The sequence below is a fragment of the Meleagris gallopavo genome, chromosome 7, assembly GCF_000146605.3.
Source record: "Meleagris gallopavo isolate NT-WF06-2002-E0010 breed Aviagen turkey brand Nicholas breeding stock chromosome 7, Turkey_5.1, whole genome shotgun sequence".
NCBI classification, from domain to species: domain Eukaryota; kingdom Metazoa; phylum Chordata; class Aves; order Galliformes; family Phasianidae; genus Meleagris; species Meleagris gallopavo.
In genome coordinates, this window is record NC_015017.2 from 13,804,895 (window position 1) to 13,819,534 (window position 14,640).

Genomic DNA, 14,640 nt, shown 5'->3' on the forward strand with positions numbered 1-14,640 from the left:
TAGGATACATTATATATAAAAATACATATATAATTTTTCAAAAAGAGAATAATGGATAAGGAAGCTTCATCTGGAACATGTGTTTTCTAGACCTTACAGTCAGCAATGGAAGATTCCTTTTCCTGGATAGTAAAACTTACAGTTTATACACAAAATCTGAAACTGTCTTTTTAAACCGGAGACCGTGAACATAATGGAAACAACAGATTCATTCATAGAAAAAAAATATATATACCCTATTTTGAACAAAATTAGATGTCTTAGTTCTGTAACTGTAAAAACATTTGTGACCATTTCACCAATTGCTTGTAATGATGAAACATTGCACTGGAGGAGTTCAGGAACTCTTAAATATAGTACATAAATGTATTTATATAGCAACTGAACATTTTCTTTGTATAGTAATTGAAAGTCACACTATGTACTGCCTGATGGGTTGGATGGAATTTTGCCATAAAAATTTTGACGTTTTGAAGCTTCCTGAACATTGTTCTCTGAAATGAGTACTTGTACAGTCTTGATTATATCTGAATTGATTCCAGTTTTCATTAGTAAAACTTGACTTCCTAAGGAGAGAATATTCTGCAGATCTTTCTCTCAGTTAAATCAGGTGAAAATGAAATAGTAAGTTATGTTTGGCTTGATTTCTGATCTTTGTCTTTGATATTTTAGGTCATATTCAACCAGTAGATGCCTGTACTTTCAGTTCTCCAAGCAGGCTTTTGCGTTTTGGGTTCTCGGCTATGTTTGGTTTTGGTGCAAGGACTCTAGCTTTGGCTGAAAAGAACCGTTGGATGCCCTCCAGTCAGCGAAAGGATTTTGCTTTTATCAAAACACTGGCAGATCTCAAGTATGCCATAAGTTGTTACATTTTTCTACTATTTCTTGAGGAATATGCAATAATGAATGTGGGAAAATATAGACAACAGTAGTTTAGCTGTCTTGACTTATCATCTGTTGGTTGCTAAATTTGTCATATTCAGCATCTCCTTAAAATCATTTTAATTTGAATAAAAGTTTGTCTAGCAGTCAGAAAATTGGATTACAGTAAATATTACACTAAATATAAATACTTTTCCAGGACAGAGAAATGTGAATTATCATTTCTACCTCTACAAATTCCACAGGAAGACTCTTATGAGAATGACAAGTAAGTAAAACTGGGTCAAACAATCCCAAATATAAAAAAAAAAAGATATATTGTTGAAGAGAAAATTGTGCAAATTCAAATTTAATCATCAGGTAAAATAAAATCTTAAAAGGAAAAAGATTTATTTTGACAACTGTGAACTTGCACAGTTTGTAAAATAGTCCCTCTCTGTCTCTGAGACTACAGAGGGTTTATTACAAAGCAGAATTTCTCTTAATATTCCTGTGTTTTTCAGTTCCATTATTTCTGTCCTCCAGTGAAACATTTTTTTTTCTAAAGAAATATTATTTATATGTGCTAAATTTATTTTAAGTTATTTTCCCTACATGTTTTTTCACCCTTGTAGAAAGAAGAAAGGGAAAAACAAAAAAAAAGGTGAGCCTTAGCTTTTATGATTATTTAAAAATGAACTGTGAGTGGTTAAACTGGAATAATATGAATTACTCTGCTATATTTAGGTAACAAGGATCAATGGCACAAAATTCAGGGTGACTTCCTGAACGTGAGCATTATGGCAATCCCTTGTCTGTGTTCAATGGCACCAAGAGGCTTGGCACCTAATACGAGGTCAGTGGAGGTTTAAAGAATTAGTCACATCTATAAATTCTGACATCTTACCTTAAGACCTTGGCTTTTCCAAGAATACAAGGCTGTGTTTAGGTAGTCTAGACTATGGAGCAGGGGAGGGAATGTGGACTGCGGCAGACTTGATAATCCCAGGAATTGTAATCAGTTTTAGGATCAAGCAAATAAGGTCAAGTAGTCTAACTAGAATAATGAGTAGATAATTGCTGTGATTAAATTAGTTGGCAAGTCCGACTTAAGTAGTAGTCATCGAGCAGTTGTCTGTCATAGGTACTGGCTATATGTAGAAACTTCATTCTTAGATTTTGGTTTACTTTTTCAAGTATAAATGTGCCATTTGTCTTCTGCTTTACAGTCAGGAGCAATGAAGTATGAGTCCTTCTGTCAAGAACTGAAATTCACACTTGTATTTTGCCTTATTTTTTGCCAAATTTAGGAAATGCAGTTTTATATTTAGGGCTTTTGAAAACAAATGTGCATGTAATCTGGTTGTTGACAGTTATTCAGTTTGCCTTGGCTCATTGTTGACAGCATATTTTGTGGTGCTCAAACAGCTATCAGGTGAAAAATCTTCATAGCTGATTTATTCAGTTAACAATTAAAAGCAGAATAATAGCAAGTAGGAACTTCATAGTTGTACGTGAAATTCAACACACTCTCTCAAATAAGAATTCATAAACTTTTCTTGTACATTATATATTACTACTTATACATTACTACTCATAAAAGTTATGGAATGAGCCTGTTTTGTTTAATTATCTTTAGTGAAAATGAATACGCCTTAAGACTTGTTAGATATTTATCTTCCAAATTGCTTGCTGATCTGGTAGGATTTGCCTTATTGAAAAGGACTTAAAAATAACTGTGTTTGAAAAAGATATTGTGGAGAATTTTTCTTAGTTTGGGGAGTCCTGCTGAGGTGCATATTCTTTAAGGTAGTGCTGTGCTGCTTTCCTCTCCTAGGAAAACTTAGGAAAAGTATCTCTGTTCAGCATTTACTGTTATATTTCAGTCAGCAGAAACCTTCTGACAAGAACTGAATAGTCTTTTTTAGCTTTGCTTTTTCTTTCCATCTGTTATGACACCTGCTCCTCAGTGATACAGAATTTTAAGACAATTCCATGCAATTATTACAGGCTTGAATAAGCCTGTTTCTCCCTCAGCAGAGTTGCTTAGTGGATCCCCCTATTTTGTATACCATTTTTGTTCTTTCTTGAATATTATCATAGAAATGAAATTATCTGGCAGGGTGGGAAGTGTAAATGTTTCAGACAGTTGTTCCATTTCTCATAGTCAATAATATCTTGACTGTAAAGCTTTTCAACATGTGAAACAAATGTTGCACTGTTTGCTTGAAATGCAAAATCCGTTATCGTAGTGTCAGCTAAGTACATCTAGGTTTCTTCACTCTGATCTGTTTTTTCTCATGAGATTTTTTTTTTTTCTTTTTTTGCTATGTGAAGACATTTGAAGATGAATGAATGCTTTGACTATTGCAACTCTATTTATACTAGCCTAAATCTGGAGTGTGTCATGCTTCACTGCAGATTGGACTTGCAAAAGAATTAAAGAGAATTGTTAATCATCTCAGAAAATAAAATGCTGTTATGTGAAATGCATTCTCCAGTAACCTGCTATGTCTTTTCTAGTAAAAACATGATAAGGAGGCAACTCTTTCAATTTTACTAGAAAAATTTGTTTTCTAAATCAGTAAAATAATGCAATGCCATCTGACTTGTTCCATGGCTGTATATAAGTTATCTTTATAGGTAGTGCTTTATTGTAGTCTGAGAATGTTCCAATTACAGTTGTTAAACAGCCAGGAAGCTCTGAGTGGGGAGATATGTAGTGGTGGGCTGGAAAGTATTGTTTTCAAATGACCTTAACCTATTTCTTAATTGTTCCTATCGAATGAATAAATGTATCTTCTGAATATATAAAATACAATCTCAGCAGCGATTGGCATTTTTACCAGACATACTTTTTGAAAGATAGTTGCTCTCTGTAACTTGAATGAGACTTAGGAATGGTTGCATTGAGATTCAGGCAGCTAGTTTCTATGACAGGATACAGTTGCATTAAGGAGCCTGTGAAGTAGTACCAGCTCATTGTCTGACCCAAATTTAAAAGTGCTAACTATCACTGCAAGTAGGTACCTAGCACCAATGAGTATCTGCACTGTAGGATTTCTTCTTGATTATCCTCCAGTATACACTTTTGTACAAGATTCCCTTCAGTTTTTAAGTTATTCATTCCATGTGAAACATGTTGAGTGTAGAACTCTGCTGAGAATTTCTAAGAGGGTTTGAATAGCAGCACGGTTAAGATTTGGATGTTCATTAAGGCAGGTGAAGTGTGAATGGTGAGCTGAATGAGTCTAACTGCACTGGGTGGTATGTACTTCACATGTCATGGGAACAGTTAATCACAACATTTCTGGTAATCATCATACTTTGTTGGAGAGAAGTGTAAAAACAAATTTGTGATGTTTAAGAATTCTGCTGTTAAGTAGGAAAGCATTTTTATTTGAATATGCATAGCATTTAATAAATTATAGGTATTGATAAAGAAATAAAATTTCTTCCGTGTATGTTATAGGTACAGAGATGCTGAATAACTTCAACTGCATCATTTTAATTGATCTATAAAGATGTGGAGTTTTTATTTTGTTTTGTTTAAAAGTATATATTTAAATTATAATTATTTTATTAATGTGCTCTTGCACCTGTAAGCCTGTTAAACTTCCAGTTATGTGTTTACTTTGGGGAACTAAGTCTGTCTGCTTTTTAGGTTAAATAATGGAAGCATGGCTCTGATTGTTGTACAGAATACCTCCCGAACTGAGTTTATAAAACACCTGAAAAGATATGCCAGTGTAAAAAATCAGGTACTGTTAATTTCATTCCGGTGATTATAAAAAGAACAGTAAATCGTGAAGGTAGACATGCTGGAAGAGTTAATGTTAGCATCCTCATAAGGAGACTTAGCTTCCTGTCAGAATACATTAGCCCCCTTTTTATCTGATTTTTTTTTTTCTTAAATCACTAGACTAATACCGATTAGCCTATTTCAGCCCATCTGTTGTGGTTTAAATTGTATTTCTGAAGTACCATCAATTTATGGGAATAAAGCACAATAGAGAAAATGCATGCTGTATTTAAATCTTGTGTAAGAGATCAAGATGTGAGGACATCATGCACCTCTGTAAGAAATAGGTGAAGTCCAAAACATCTACGGATTGCTGAGCCTTACACTGACAGCATCAGATTATCACCATTGAGTTTAGCAGATATATATTCCAACTATTTATGAATATTTATAGAACTGCACATAAAAACTGTGATCATGTTCTTTTTTTTTTTTTTTTTTTTTTTTTTAAGAAGAAATGAAGCATCTAAACATAAATGTCGTCCTAAATACCCCATATGTAGCCTAAACATCGTGGTAGTCATTCAAACATTTCAGGGTTATGTGAACTCACTTTTCAGGTAGGTCCAGGCTTGGATTAGATAATCATTGAGCAGTCAGAGTTTGTCATAGAGGTGGTGGCAGTACCGTGTGACAGCACTAATAGGTGCTTTTAGGAAACAGGTTGTGTTTTCCAATTATGTCATAGGTTACGCTCTTGGAGGAAGAAGGCTTTGCTTTTCTCTGTAGTTAAAAATTACAGTTAGATGCTAGAGCCTCACTTGAGACTTGAGGACAGGATCACTGGCAGTGATAAATGATAGGAAAAAAAATTCCATGGACTTTAATGTATTCAGAGAGCATATGCCATTTTGGCATGTGAAAAATATACCACCTCATCTGTAAATTGAGCAAGTCTGATATAAGAATGCAAGTGGAATATTGCACTTTTTCTTTTTTTCACTGAGGCACTATTTAGGATAAGAAATAGCAGGTAGTCTATGAATGCTAGTTGGAATACACAATGCGTTCTATATGTGTTCACTTATAGAGTTAAGGGTTCTCATACAATTAAGAAGCAAAAACATCCCCAAGCTTTTTAATTTCATGTAATCCAGTTTGTTGCAAAGTATCACCTATAGCTTTCATCTTTGTTTAACATATGCCTGTGTTTGATTTAGTTCAGTTTTCCCTTTGTTGAGACATACACAGTTCAAGAAGTAAAAGTGCAACCGAGAATCAAAAGTGGGCTTGATGCCAAAGAAAATACCACTGCAGCAGAAGAAAATTACCCTTGGAATATAGATGGGGACTTAGTAGAAGCATCAGAAGTTCATGTTCGGTAAGGCTGAGTATTATATTTATGGACAATATTCCTGTAGTAGACTAGCACTGCAATCTTAAGTATATATATATACAAATACACCAAAAGCGATTGTAAATACTTTAAGAATAATATTTTTGTATCCTGCTGTGCAGGGTCTCTGCCGCATTGCCTTGTGCATATCTCTGGAAAGGGTTATGGCCCCCGTGGCCTTCCAGCTCCTTTTAGCCCATTTTACTTTACTCTTCTGTTTGTTAGAAGAGGACAGCTGAATGTGAAGTTCAGTGAGTCTGAGAGGACTTATTTGGGTGTGCTTGGAAAGCCTTGTTTGTAACCTTAATAAAAACATAGCTGTTCAATCGTGAGAAACTTGGCACTACTTGAGAATAGTGTCCATATGTAGGAGCGAAGAAAGAATATTAATTAATACACAGAAATTGGAGGATTAGCTGTAAAAATAAATGTGAGGTGGCTTGTTTTTTTTTTTCTGCAGTGTGCACAGGGTCAGAGTAACATAGTCTGAGCTATAGAAGACTGATTTCATTATAGGATGACTGAGAAAATAATATGCTTGTAGAGATTAGAGATGACCTTGTAGGAGATGTCACAATATAGTTCACATTATTTTATTCCATATAGCACTTTATGTATATTTGTTAAAAAAAAAAAAAAGGCACGGATTGCAGGACTTGGTGGAATTGATAGTTTGACTTCCTCACTTCACAGGGTACATCCTCAACTTATTAATCTCTATGGAGTGAACACTGATGATCTGGAGAGTTCCAAAGCAACATGCAATTGCATCTAGAAGGGATACACTGAATGTTCTTTATAAGTCCCTGTCACACCTGTATGCTCTTCTTTCTAACATCCCATTCTTGCACTTATTGAACTCAGTTGTAATAGAAAGGATGTTTATTACATTTCTAGTTTAAAATTTTTATCAAGTTATATATTTTTATTAAGTTATATTTGACTTAGGCTTAACAAGAAAAAATGAAAAAATGATTAAATGATTTCTTTAATAAATTTTGGGTTCTGAAATGATCTGTCAGAATAGATGGAAAGTCTTTTGTTTTCTTTAAAATTATTCAGACTTCTACAGTATATTTAATATGAAGTATTTTTGAGTTTGCTGTTGTTACCATTTTGTCGGGTTACTCAGTTCAAGCAGAACTAGTGAGTGGAGACAAGATGGTCCTCACACTGAGGAATAGTCGCAAAGTATAGATCAGGTATTTCCAGTTCTAGGTATCACTTACAATGTTGCCTTAATGTTTGTTTTCAAATTGGTTTCTAGTCAAGCAGTAATAGAAAAGAACATGGTGACTTGTAATTTCTTTGATGAATGGTATTTTAAAGACTACTCATTGTACAAAATAAAAAAAAATTAAAATATTTAATGTATTGTAGAGCTGACAATATTAAGACTAGTTTTTGCTGTTGCTGAGAATAAAGTGATAAATAACCTTTTCTCATTGACTCAAATTTTGGTAACTATCTTAAAGGACATAAATATTTTTATAAGTAAGTGTTTATTTTTTTTAGGTGACTTCTTAAATATTTTCTACAATTATTTGAGATGAATGCAAATTAAGAGCAGATTCTCAAAGGAAGAGCCAGTTTCCAGAAAGATGATGCAAAGTAGCAACCTGGTGGGTTTGTCTGCAGTGCCATAGGCCTAAGCATGTGGTTCTGTTCACTTGTCTATGAATTGTTATAAAAAAGGCGGATGCACAATGGTGTGAAAGCAACGTTGTTTCATGGCTGGCACAGGTTTGCTCCAAGTCTTTGTTCTGTAAGTAGTTCAGTATACTGTGAAATCCAGTCGTTTAAGATTTCATTAAATCCCTTTACGTTGGATCTGTGTCTTCAAGACTTACATGAGCTGTATATTTTACTCCATTCTAAATCTCATGAAAAATTCTTACTGGTGGTAAATGAGGTACACAAGTATTGCAGATGGCTACTTGTGTTCTCAGAACAAGCTGTTACTTGTTGGAAACCTCATGCAGTTTCTGTGGACAAATGTGGCCAGTAGTAAAAGCCAAATTCATAGACGTATACATGCCTCTTTCAGAGGCATTCATTATAGGATCACTGCAGCTACAGTTCTACTTGGCACTGGGGCAATGATGGCAGAGCAGGGTCATAGCATCCTTCAGACTGAATGGGGCACTGACAGGGCACTTGCCCAATCTCCTGGTCTAAGTGGTCCAGCTACAAGGTCAACCCTGGTTTCTCAGGACTTTATTCAAACTGATCTCAAGCCATCTGAGGAAGGAGATGACACCACCTCTCTGAGCTACACTCTGGGGCTATCTTCATGGGGAAAAAGATTTTCCTGATGTTCAGTGGGATCCTCTCATTTCAGCTGATGGCTGTTCTGACTCACAGTGAGTAGTCTATTACGTTGCTGTACTTGATACTGTATTGCACCAAATATTTTAATGTTTATGACAATTTAAACTAAGCTTCCTAAAGGTGTATGAGAAGAATATTCCAGCTACGTGTAGTAGATTTAACTGTTTTTATTACATAACTGAAAATTAACAAAAGAACTTACAAAAGAAACAGCATTCATGCTCAACTTGTTGGAGTTCTCTTTAGTAAAGTAAAACCAAGTGATGCTTTATAATTTTGCCACTATTAAGACAGTGTACATGTATTTTTGTCAACCTTATTTCTAACAATGAATTATCTTTTGCTTCATATCTTAAGAACAGGAAACCAACATTTACATGTTAATTACAAAATCTGAATAGAAAGCATTCCAAGGCAACATTATCACATTTACTGACTTATGTAAACTAATTCAAAGATAAATAAAATGCTTTAGTTTCATTTCTTTGCATTGTTTGTACTAAAAAGAATTTTAATGCTTTTTCCAGCATTTGAGGTATATTTATATGCTGTAATCTCAAACAAATTTCTGTTCAAAGCCATTTTGGTTAAAGTGCAAAAAATCACTAAAGCCATTTGGAAGATGAACATCTAGTATGTTTCATAGACTTGCAAGAAAGTATTTCATTCTTCACATTCTTCACACGCTTTTTGATATACATATATATTTATACTGTATATATATATAAAAATACATACACATTCATTTGTCCTTACACTGCCTATGATTTTTGAGATAGAAGTTACTTTAGAGGGATCCACAACTTCGGCATCAAATTAAGTGAACGGAAATTACAAAATGGTCCCCAGTGCCTTACTAATCTGTGGACGATGTGGATTTTCTGGCACCAAATATAACCCATTTGCAAAAGTGTTTGCTGAAGGCACTATGCACTGTTTTTGAGCTAAGTGTCATATGATGGTGCAGCTTCAAAGTGTACACATGTGTTGAACTTGTTTCTCCTTACAGTTCAGAAAGACATCAAAGTCAGGACAAGAATGGCCTTATTACACACTGCTGTTACAATAAATTTAGTTACTGATGATGTAGATTCTGCAGTTGTACTGGGGAGCAGTCATGTTTTTTTTTTTTTCTCCTGGACTGTACTATTTATTTCACCAAAGCTAGGTGGCAGTGCAAACTTATCTAGCTGAAGAACTTCCTGTAGTAGCAGATCAGTGGTTTAAACCATGTTTCTATTCAGTCATTTGCCTTTCTACTCAGTTGCTTCTGAAGATGCCATTTTAGATGATTATTAACTAACAACTTCACAAGAATCCACATTAACTCTCCAAATGACTTCTTACATACATTCAGGTGGACAATCTAAAGATAAAATTTGGCCCAGTACAGTTGGCTTTTGGTGCAGTGGGGTACATTTGTTTCTTGTTTTCTCATCTGTCTTTTTCAGATACTGGAAGAATAATAGTACTAAAGGCTACTATGCTAAGTATTATTTAAAAAATCTTCAAATAAATAAAAATAAATATTTTACTTAAAAACCCCTCACATAGAAATATTTTACTGCAGAAGTCCAAAACATCATGGCACTGGTATTTGAGGAAAGGACAAAACAACTCATTCTGTCATTGTTGCAAGTACCATGTTACAGATGGCTACAACTTACGATCTCCTATACATTACTCTTTCTACAGCTGACAGAAGATTCTGTGCTACATGTCCAGGCTACCACACAGAATTCCCTGTTGTAAATCTACCTTTGGCTTTCCTGGCTCTGGCTTGCCTGACTAAGTATCTCCAATACTACAGAGCTGTGTCTGTGAAGCCAAAGCTTTTTGAGGTTTCCTTTAGAAGCCCAAGAGAGCTTCTGATAGCTGTTTCCTATGTCTGTGCACTCTAGTTATGGTCCTTCTGTTGGTTTAAGCTAATGTACCCTTGCAAAACTGCCAAACCAGGATGAGGGAGGATTTCTTCTTGAATGTGTAATCAAAAGATTGCTGAAACTTGAAAATGCACAAGATAACTCATGCTAATGTTTGAGATCTTATTTTCCAGGATTGGTCACACTTTACATTCTGAGACATCTTCATTCCAGTAAGTAATTATTATTCTCTTTATCTTTAGTGTTCTGCTGTCTGTTTGAAACCAGAGATGGTATTTCAAATATCATTGTAAGACTTAGAAATAGTTTTACCGTTTTCACATTAGAAAAATAACTGAACATTAAGATGTAGATGTCAATACAGATCTAGGAAATAGGTTGTTTTGTAAGTGAACTCATGACCACTTTTTGTTTCACTGGTGTTTCTCCTGTGAATTAACCCGAACCTTAAATTCTTCATTTCAAAACAAGTTTTATTTGGCCTCCTAGTCATCTTTGTTGCCACTTGTAAAACTCCAGCTGTCTCTTCTATTCATGTCCTGAGGGACTGGTTTGTATTGCCTTTTGAAGAAGCCAATCTGAAATACACCAACAAATTCCAAAATTACGTATGTCATCAAATCTAAGCAGTGTAACTAAAATAAAATATCTATCTATAGTGCTTATGAACAGATTGTATTTGTCATTGTTTTGTCATACTAATTAACCAAGTGGTAGTCATCAATTAAAAGAAGGAGCTGCTTTTTAATGCTCTCCTGACTTAAGGAGTAAGAACAAGCAGACTGAACTGTCCACAAAATTCAGTGTTTTTAAAAAATGTGAAATGGTAATAAGACATTCCAGTTTAATCTGTTTCATTTGTACGCTTCCCGGGAAAAAATGATAGAGAAAGTCTGCATGTAGGTAAAGTTAACTAATGATATCTTAACTGCATGGTAGAGCAGCTTTTCTTTCATTGTTTTCTTAGTTCATTGTGCACAGGATATTTTAGCACTTATATAGTAGTTTAAATCATTTTACCCTGACAAGAAACTATCTTGTAGATAATTACTGATCATGTGTCAAGTGGTGTTAAATGTGGAGCACCACTTCACAAAAACAATTCAATTTATATGAAATTAATTACATAAATCATTAGATGGCAAAAAAAACTTGGGAAGGGGTTTATAGTATTGAATAATGCAAAATGTAGAATATGTATAAGATAAAACAAAGGAAAATGGATAAGTATTTTTGAAAACACACTACATTAGGAGTTATGTTTCTTTAGAAAGAACAGATAATAAATTATTATTTTATCCGTTAAGCTGGATTGGTGAATCCAAAGATCCTCCAAGAGTGTGAATTCCTAATTTGAGAACAATGGAGAAATACTGAAAACCTACCTTCCATAATAGAAGTGAAAGAAGCAAAAACAAGGTAATACCAGCTATTAAGCCTATTCCAATAATTAATACAGTGACACGGTATTTTGGCTTTTGGTGGTGCACTCCTTCCAAATAGACCTGAAAGGTGGAAAATAAGTTTAATGTTATTTTTTTTCCTAAAAGATGTTAATAACTGGGAAAATGAATTACATTCTTAAATAATGAACGTCTTCAGTGTTTGTGCATAAATCTCTATAGAATGCTTTTTCTTTCCTCGTTTAACTATTTTATCATAAATTCAGTAAGAGAATTCTTACATATGCAACTTGCTTGTCCTTCTGTAGTTCAATAACTTTTGCGTTCTTTTCTGGTGAGGCTGTCGCTCTTACTTCGAACTTCAATGTAGATGCATCATCCTGATTTTAAACAGCAACATAAAATCCCATATATACATACATACATACATATATATATATTTTTTTTTAATTCAACATGTTAATTCTTAACCAGCAAAAATGGTAACACAGCTGCTCACAAAAACAGAATCTCACACAAACACACATGACGTTTTTATGCCTTTTTCTAATCACCAAATAAATTAGTACCAGAACCTGGAATGAAGCCTGGTTGGGTTTTACTCAACACTAAATCCATGCTGCTTTTCTTAGAAACCACAATTACGAGTTGGAATTAAATTCCACATAATCCAGCCAGAATAGACAAAGTAATATATACTAAAAATTAAAGTGATAAAGATGTGTTTTAGATTAAGTGGTTTGCATTTTCATATATCACCTTGAAATGTAGAACTGAAAACAGAGAATATGTAGTATCTACTGTTGTTAGGTTCTAATATTAATATCTAGAAATTAGATGGAGAGAAATACAAGTAAGCCTTGAAGTATGCCTCTCAAGTATGAAAAATTCACGTGTTACCATTTCTAAAAGTGAAGGAGTAGCTTCCAGGTGCAACTGAATGATTACTTCTTTTCCATTTTCCATGTTTCCAAGCTTGCAATGTATTTGTAAGCAAAGGCTGTCATTTTTCATACAGTACTGTAGAGGGAAGGGAAAGATTAAAGCTTGAGTTTATCAGCTGTCTATCCTTAATGTTAGAGACACTCAGGAAATGAGTAAAACAAAAGCTCCATGCTTGTTCTTGAAAGGTCAAGGGTTGTAGCTTTCAGCTGATACCTCTCATTCTCAACCCATGAATTGTTCATCATTGGTGATGAAGGAACAGTACAAGGCAACAAACTAATTGTTATAGAATGCAACAGATCATTTTTCTTAAAAGACTGTTCTTTTTAGAGAAAAATGACAATTGTAGTGAGTTGGTTGTATGGATGGCTTTTTAGTTATTTCAGAAATGAGATATGGCAATGGCTTTATGATACCCGACATCAGAAATATAAAACTATTTAGCTATAGCTTGCACTATTTCCCCCAATTCTGAAGAAGGAAGAAAAGCAAGCATTTACATGATTATATTCTTTATCCAAGACCTCAATGCCTAAGTCCTCATTTGAAAGAAATGCTTTTGATACTTCAGCGCAGGGTTACTCTTGAGAAGTCTTTGATATTCCTGTAATGTGCTTATTTAAAACCTCACATAAAAATATTTAAATAGGTCAAGTTTCTTTTAAGATGAGAATATTAAAGCTGTACTTTATTATCAAGTTCTAGGATACTGAGATTTCAGTGAGAACAAACCCTTGAAAATGTAACACTAGAAATTCATTCTGGTTTGGACTACACAACCAAGTATCTGAACTCCAACAGGGATAAAGCTGAACAGGCCAGGCACATGTGATGTCCTCTCAGTCTTCCAACTATATTTAGTAGAGAGCTTCCTGAGCCAGAAATGATTTTCTGTTTATTCAGTAATATTCAATGACTTTCAGTCCCATTAACTTCTATAACCTCTCTTGGAACTCACTTATATTGTTAGCATTCAGAACATCCCCCACTAAGAAGTCCCACCATGAGTACTGCTTGCCTTTGGTGATGTTTTTTGCTGTTGGAAAAGGTAATGAATATTTATCTGCATACTTCATGTAAGTACTTTTTCCTGTATGCATAATTCTTAGTTTGTCACCAGATTTCATCTGCTGTTCAGTTTGCCCACTCATTCAGTTAGATAACACTTCTGCAGTTTGTCATAGGTGATTGTCATCCATACCAACTTTGAAATGATGTTAATCAACCTTCTCCCTTCAGTTCTCATCTCTTTCACTAAATCACAACTATGTCAAACGTATTATAGGTCCCAGCACAAACCCTTGGAAGCCTGCACTGGAAACCTCATTATACGAGATATATACCACCATCTTAAGACTCATTCATACAATCATTCATTTGCTAGTGACGCTAAAAGATAGATCTTACCATTTGTCTTTTAGCAGGCTTTGAAAAGAAAGTGACAACATCCTTCAATATGTTTCCAGTTTTTTCTGCTGCACTACAGTTTCTGGGATATTCCTTGTAGGAGCATTCTCCAACTGTTGTCTGGAAATAAAAATAACAATCACTGCTCGATTTTGAATATCAAATAATTGACAGAAGACAGAGTTCTTAAAAAGCAAGAAACTCAAAAAAAGATAACATTTAATTTTAGATTTATTGAATATATGGAGCTGAAGATCATCCTAGCCCACTCCAGCCTGCTTCACTATAGCTAACATACTTGTGCACTTCTCTGTTATAGTGAGTTATACAGAACACTTGGAGAAGAAAATATAATAAGCCAGAAAGGGTCGTGGAGTTACTCTGTGCTCATTTGAGTCAATGACTGTAGGCATATATAAAGACATGGTAGACATGAGGCATCTGCTGTATCCTATTTTAGCCGATAATTTTTAACTGATGAATATTAATGTTTTACAAAAGAAGGAATGTGTACTGTATGCTCTGCATAACAACAAACGTTCTGTTTTGATATGAAATAACTAAGGCTGATGGATGGACTAAAGTCTTCAAGCAATTGTTCAATGCAGAAATTCTTTTTTAAAAATTAAAAAAAAAAATACACTTTGCTACTTAATAGCAGGAGTGAATTGA

At 34.3% G+C, this 14,640-nt stretch overlaps 2 protein-coding genes across 2 annotated transcripts in view; one reads left to right on the top strand and one right to left on the bottom strand.

Annotated features, from left to right (window-relative positions):
* The window catches only part of CERKL (ceramide kinase like), a 62,322-nt gene extending 53,919 nt beyond the window's left edge, over positions 1-8,403 (top strand). Inside the window, exons 7-13 of the mRNA XM_031554286.1 lie at positions 673-850; positions 1,082-1,150; positions 1,497-1,525; positions 1,609-1,717; positions 4,526-4,622; positions 5,824-5,984; positions 6,693-8,403. Coding sequence (XP_031410146.1) covers positions 673-850; positions 1,082-1,150; positions 1,497-1,525; positions 1,609-1,717; positions 4,526-4,622; positions 5,824-5,984; positions 6,693-6,774 — 725 coding nt within the window. The 3' untranslated portion in view covers positions 6,775-8,403. The remainder of the gene's footprint in view (positions 1-672; positions 851-1,081; positions 1,151-1,496; positions 1,526-1,608; positions 1,718-4,525; positions 4,623-5,823; positions 5,985-6,692) is intronic.
* Positions 8,404-8,482: 79 nt separating this feature from the next.
* ITGA4 (integrin subunit alpha 4) overlaps positions 8,483-14,640 on the bottom strand; it is a 23,466-nt gene continuing 17,308 nt past the window's right edge. The window contains exons 16-20 of the mRNA XM_031554183.1: positions 13,969-14,088; positions 12,517-12,636; positions 11,898-11,996; positions 11,599-11,718; positions 8,483-10,791 (exon numbers count right to left, since the gene is read on the bottom strand). Of these exons, the coding sequence (XP_031410043.1) occupies positions 10,699-10,791; positions 11,599-11,718; positions 11,898-11,996; positions 12,517-12,636; positions 13,969-14,088 (552 nt within the window). The 3' untranslated portion in view covers positions 8,483-10,698. The remainder of the gene's footprint in view (positions 10,792-11,598; positions 11,719-11,897; positions 11,997-12,516; positions 12,637-13,968; positions 14,089-14,640) is intronic.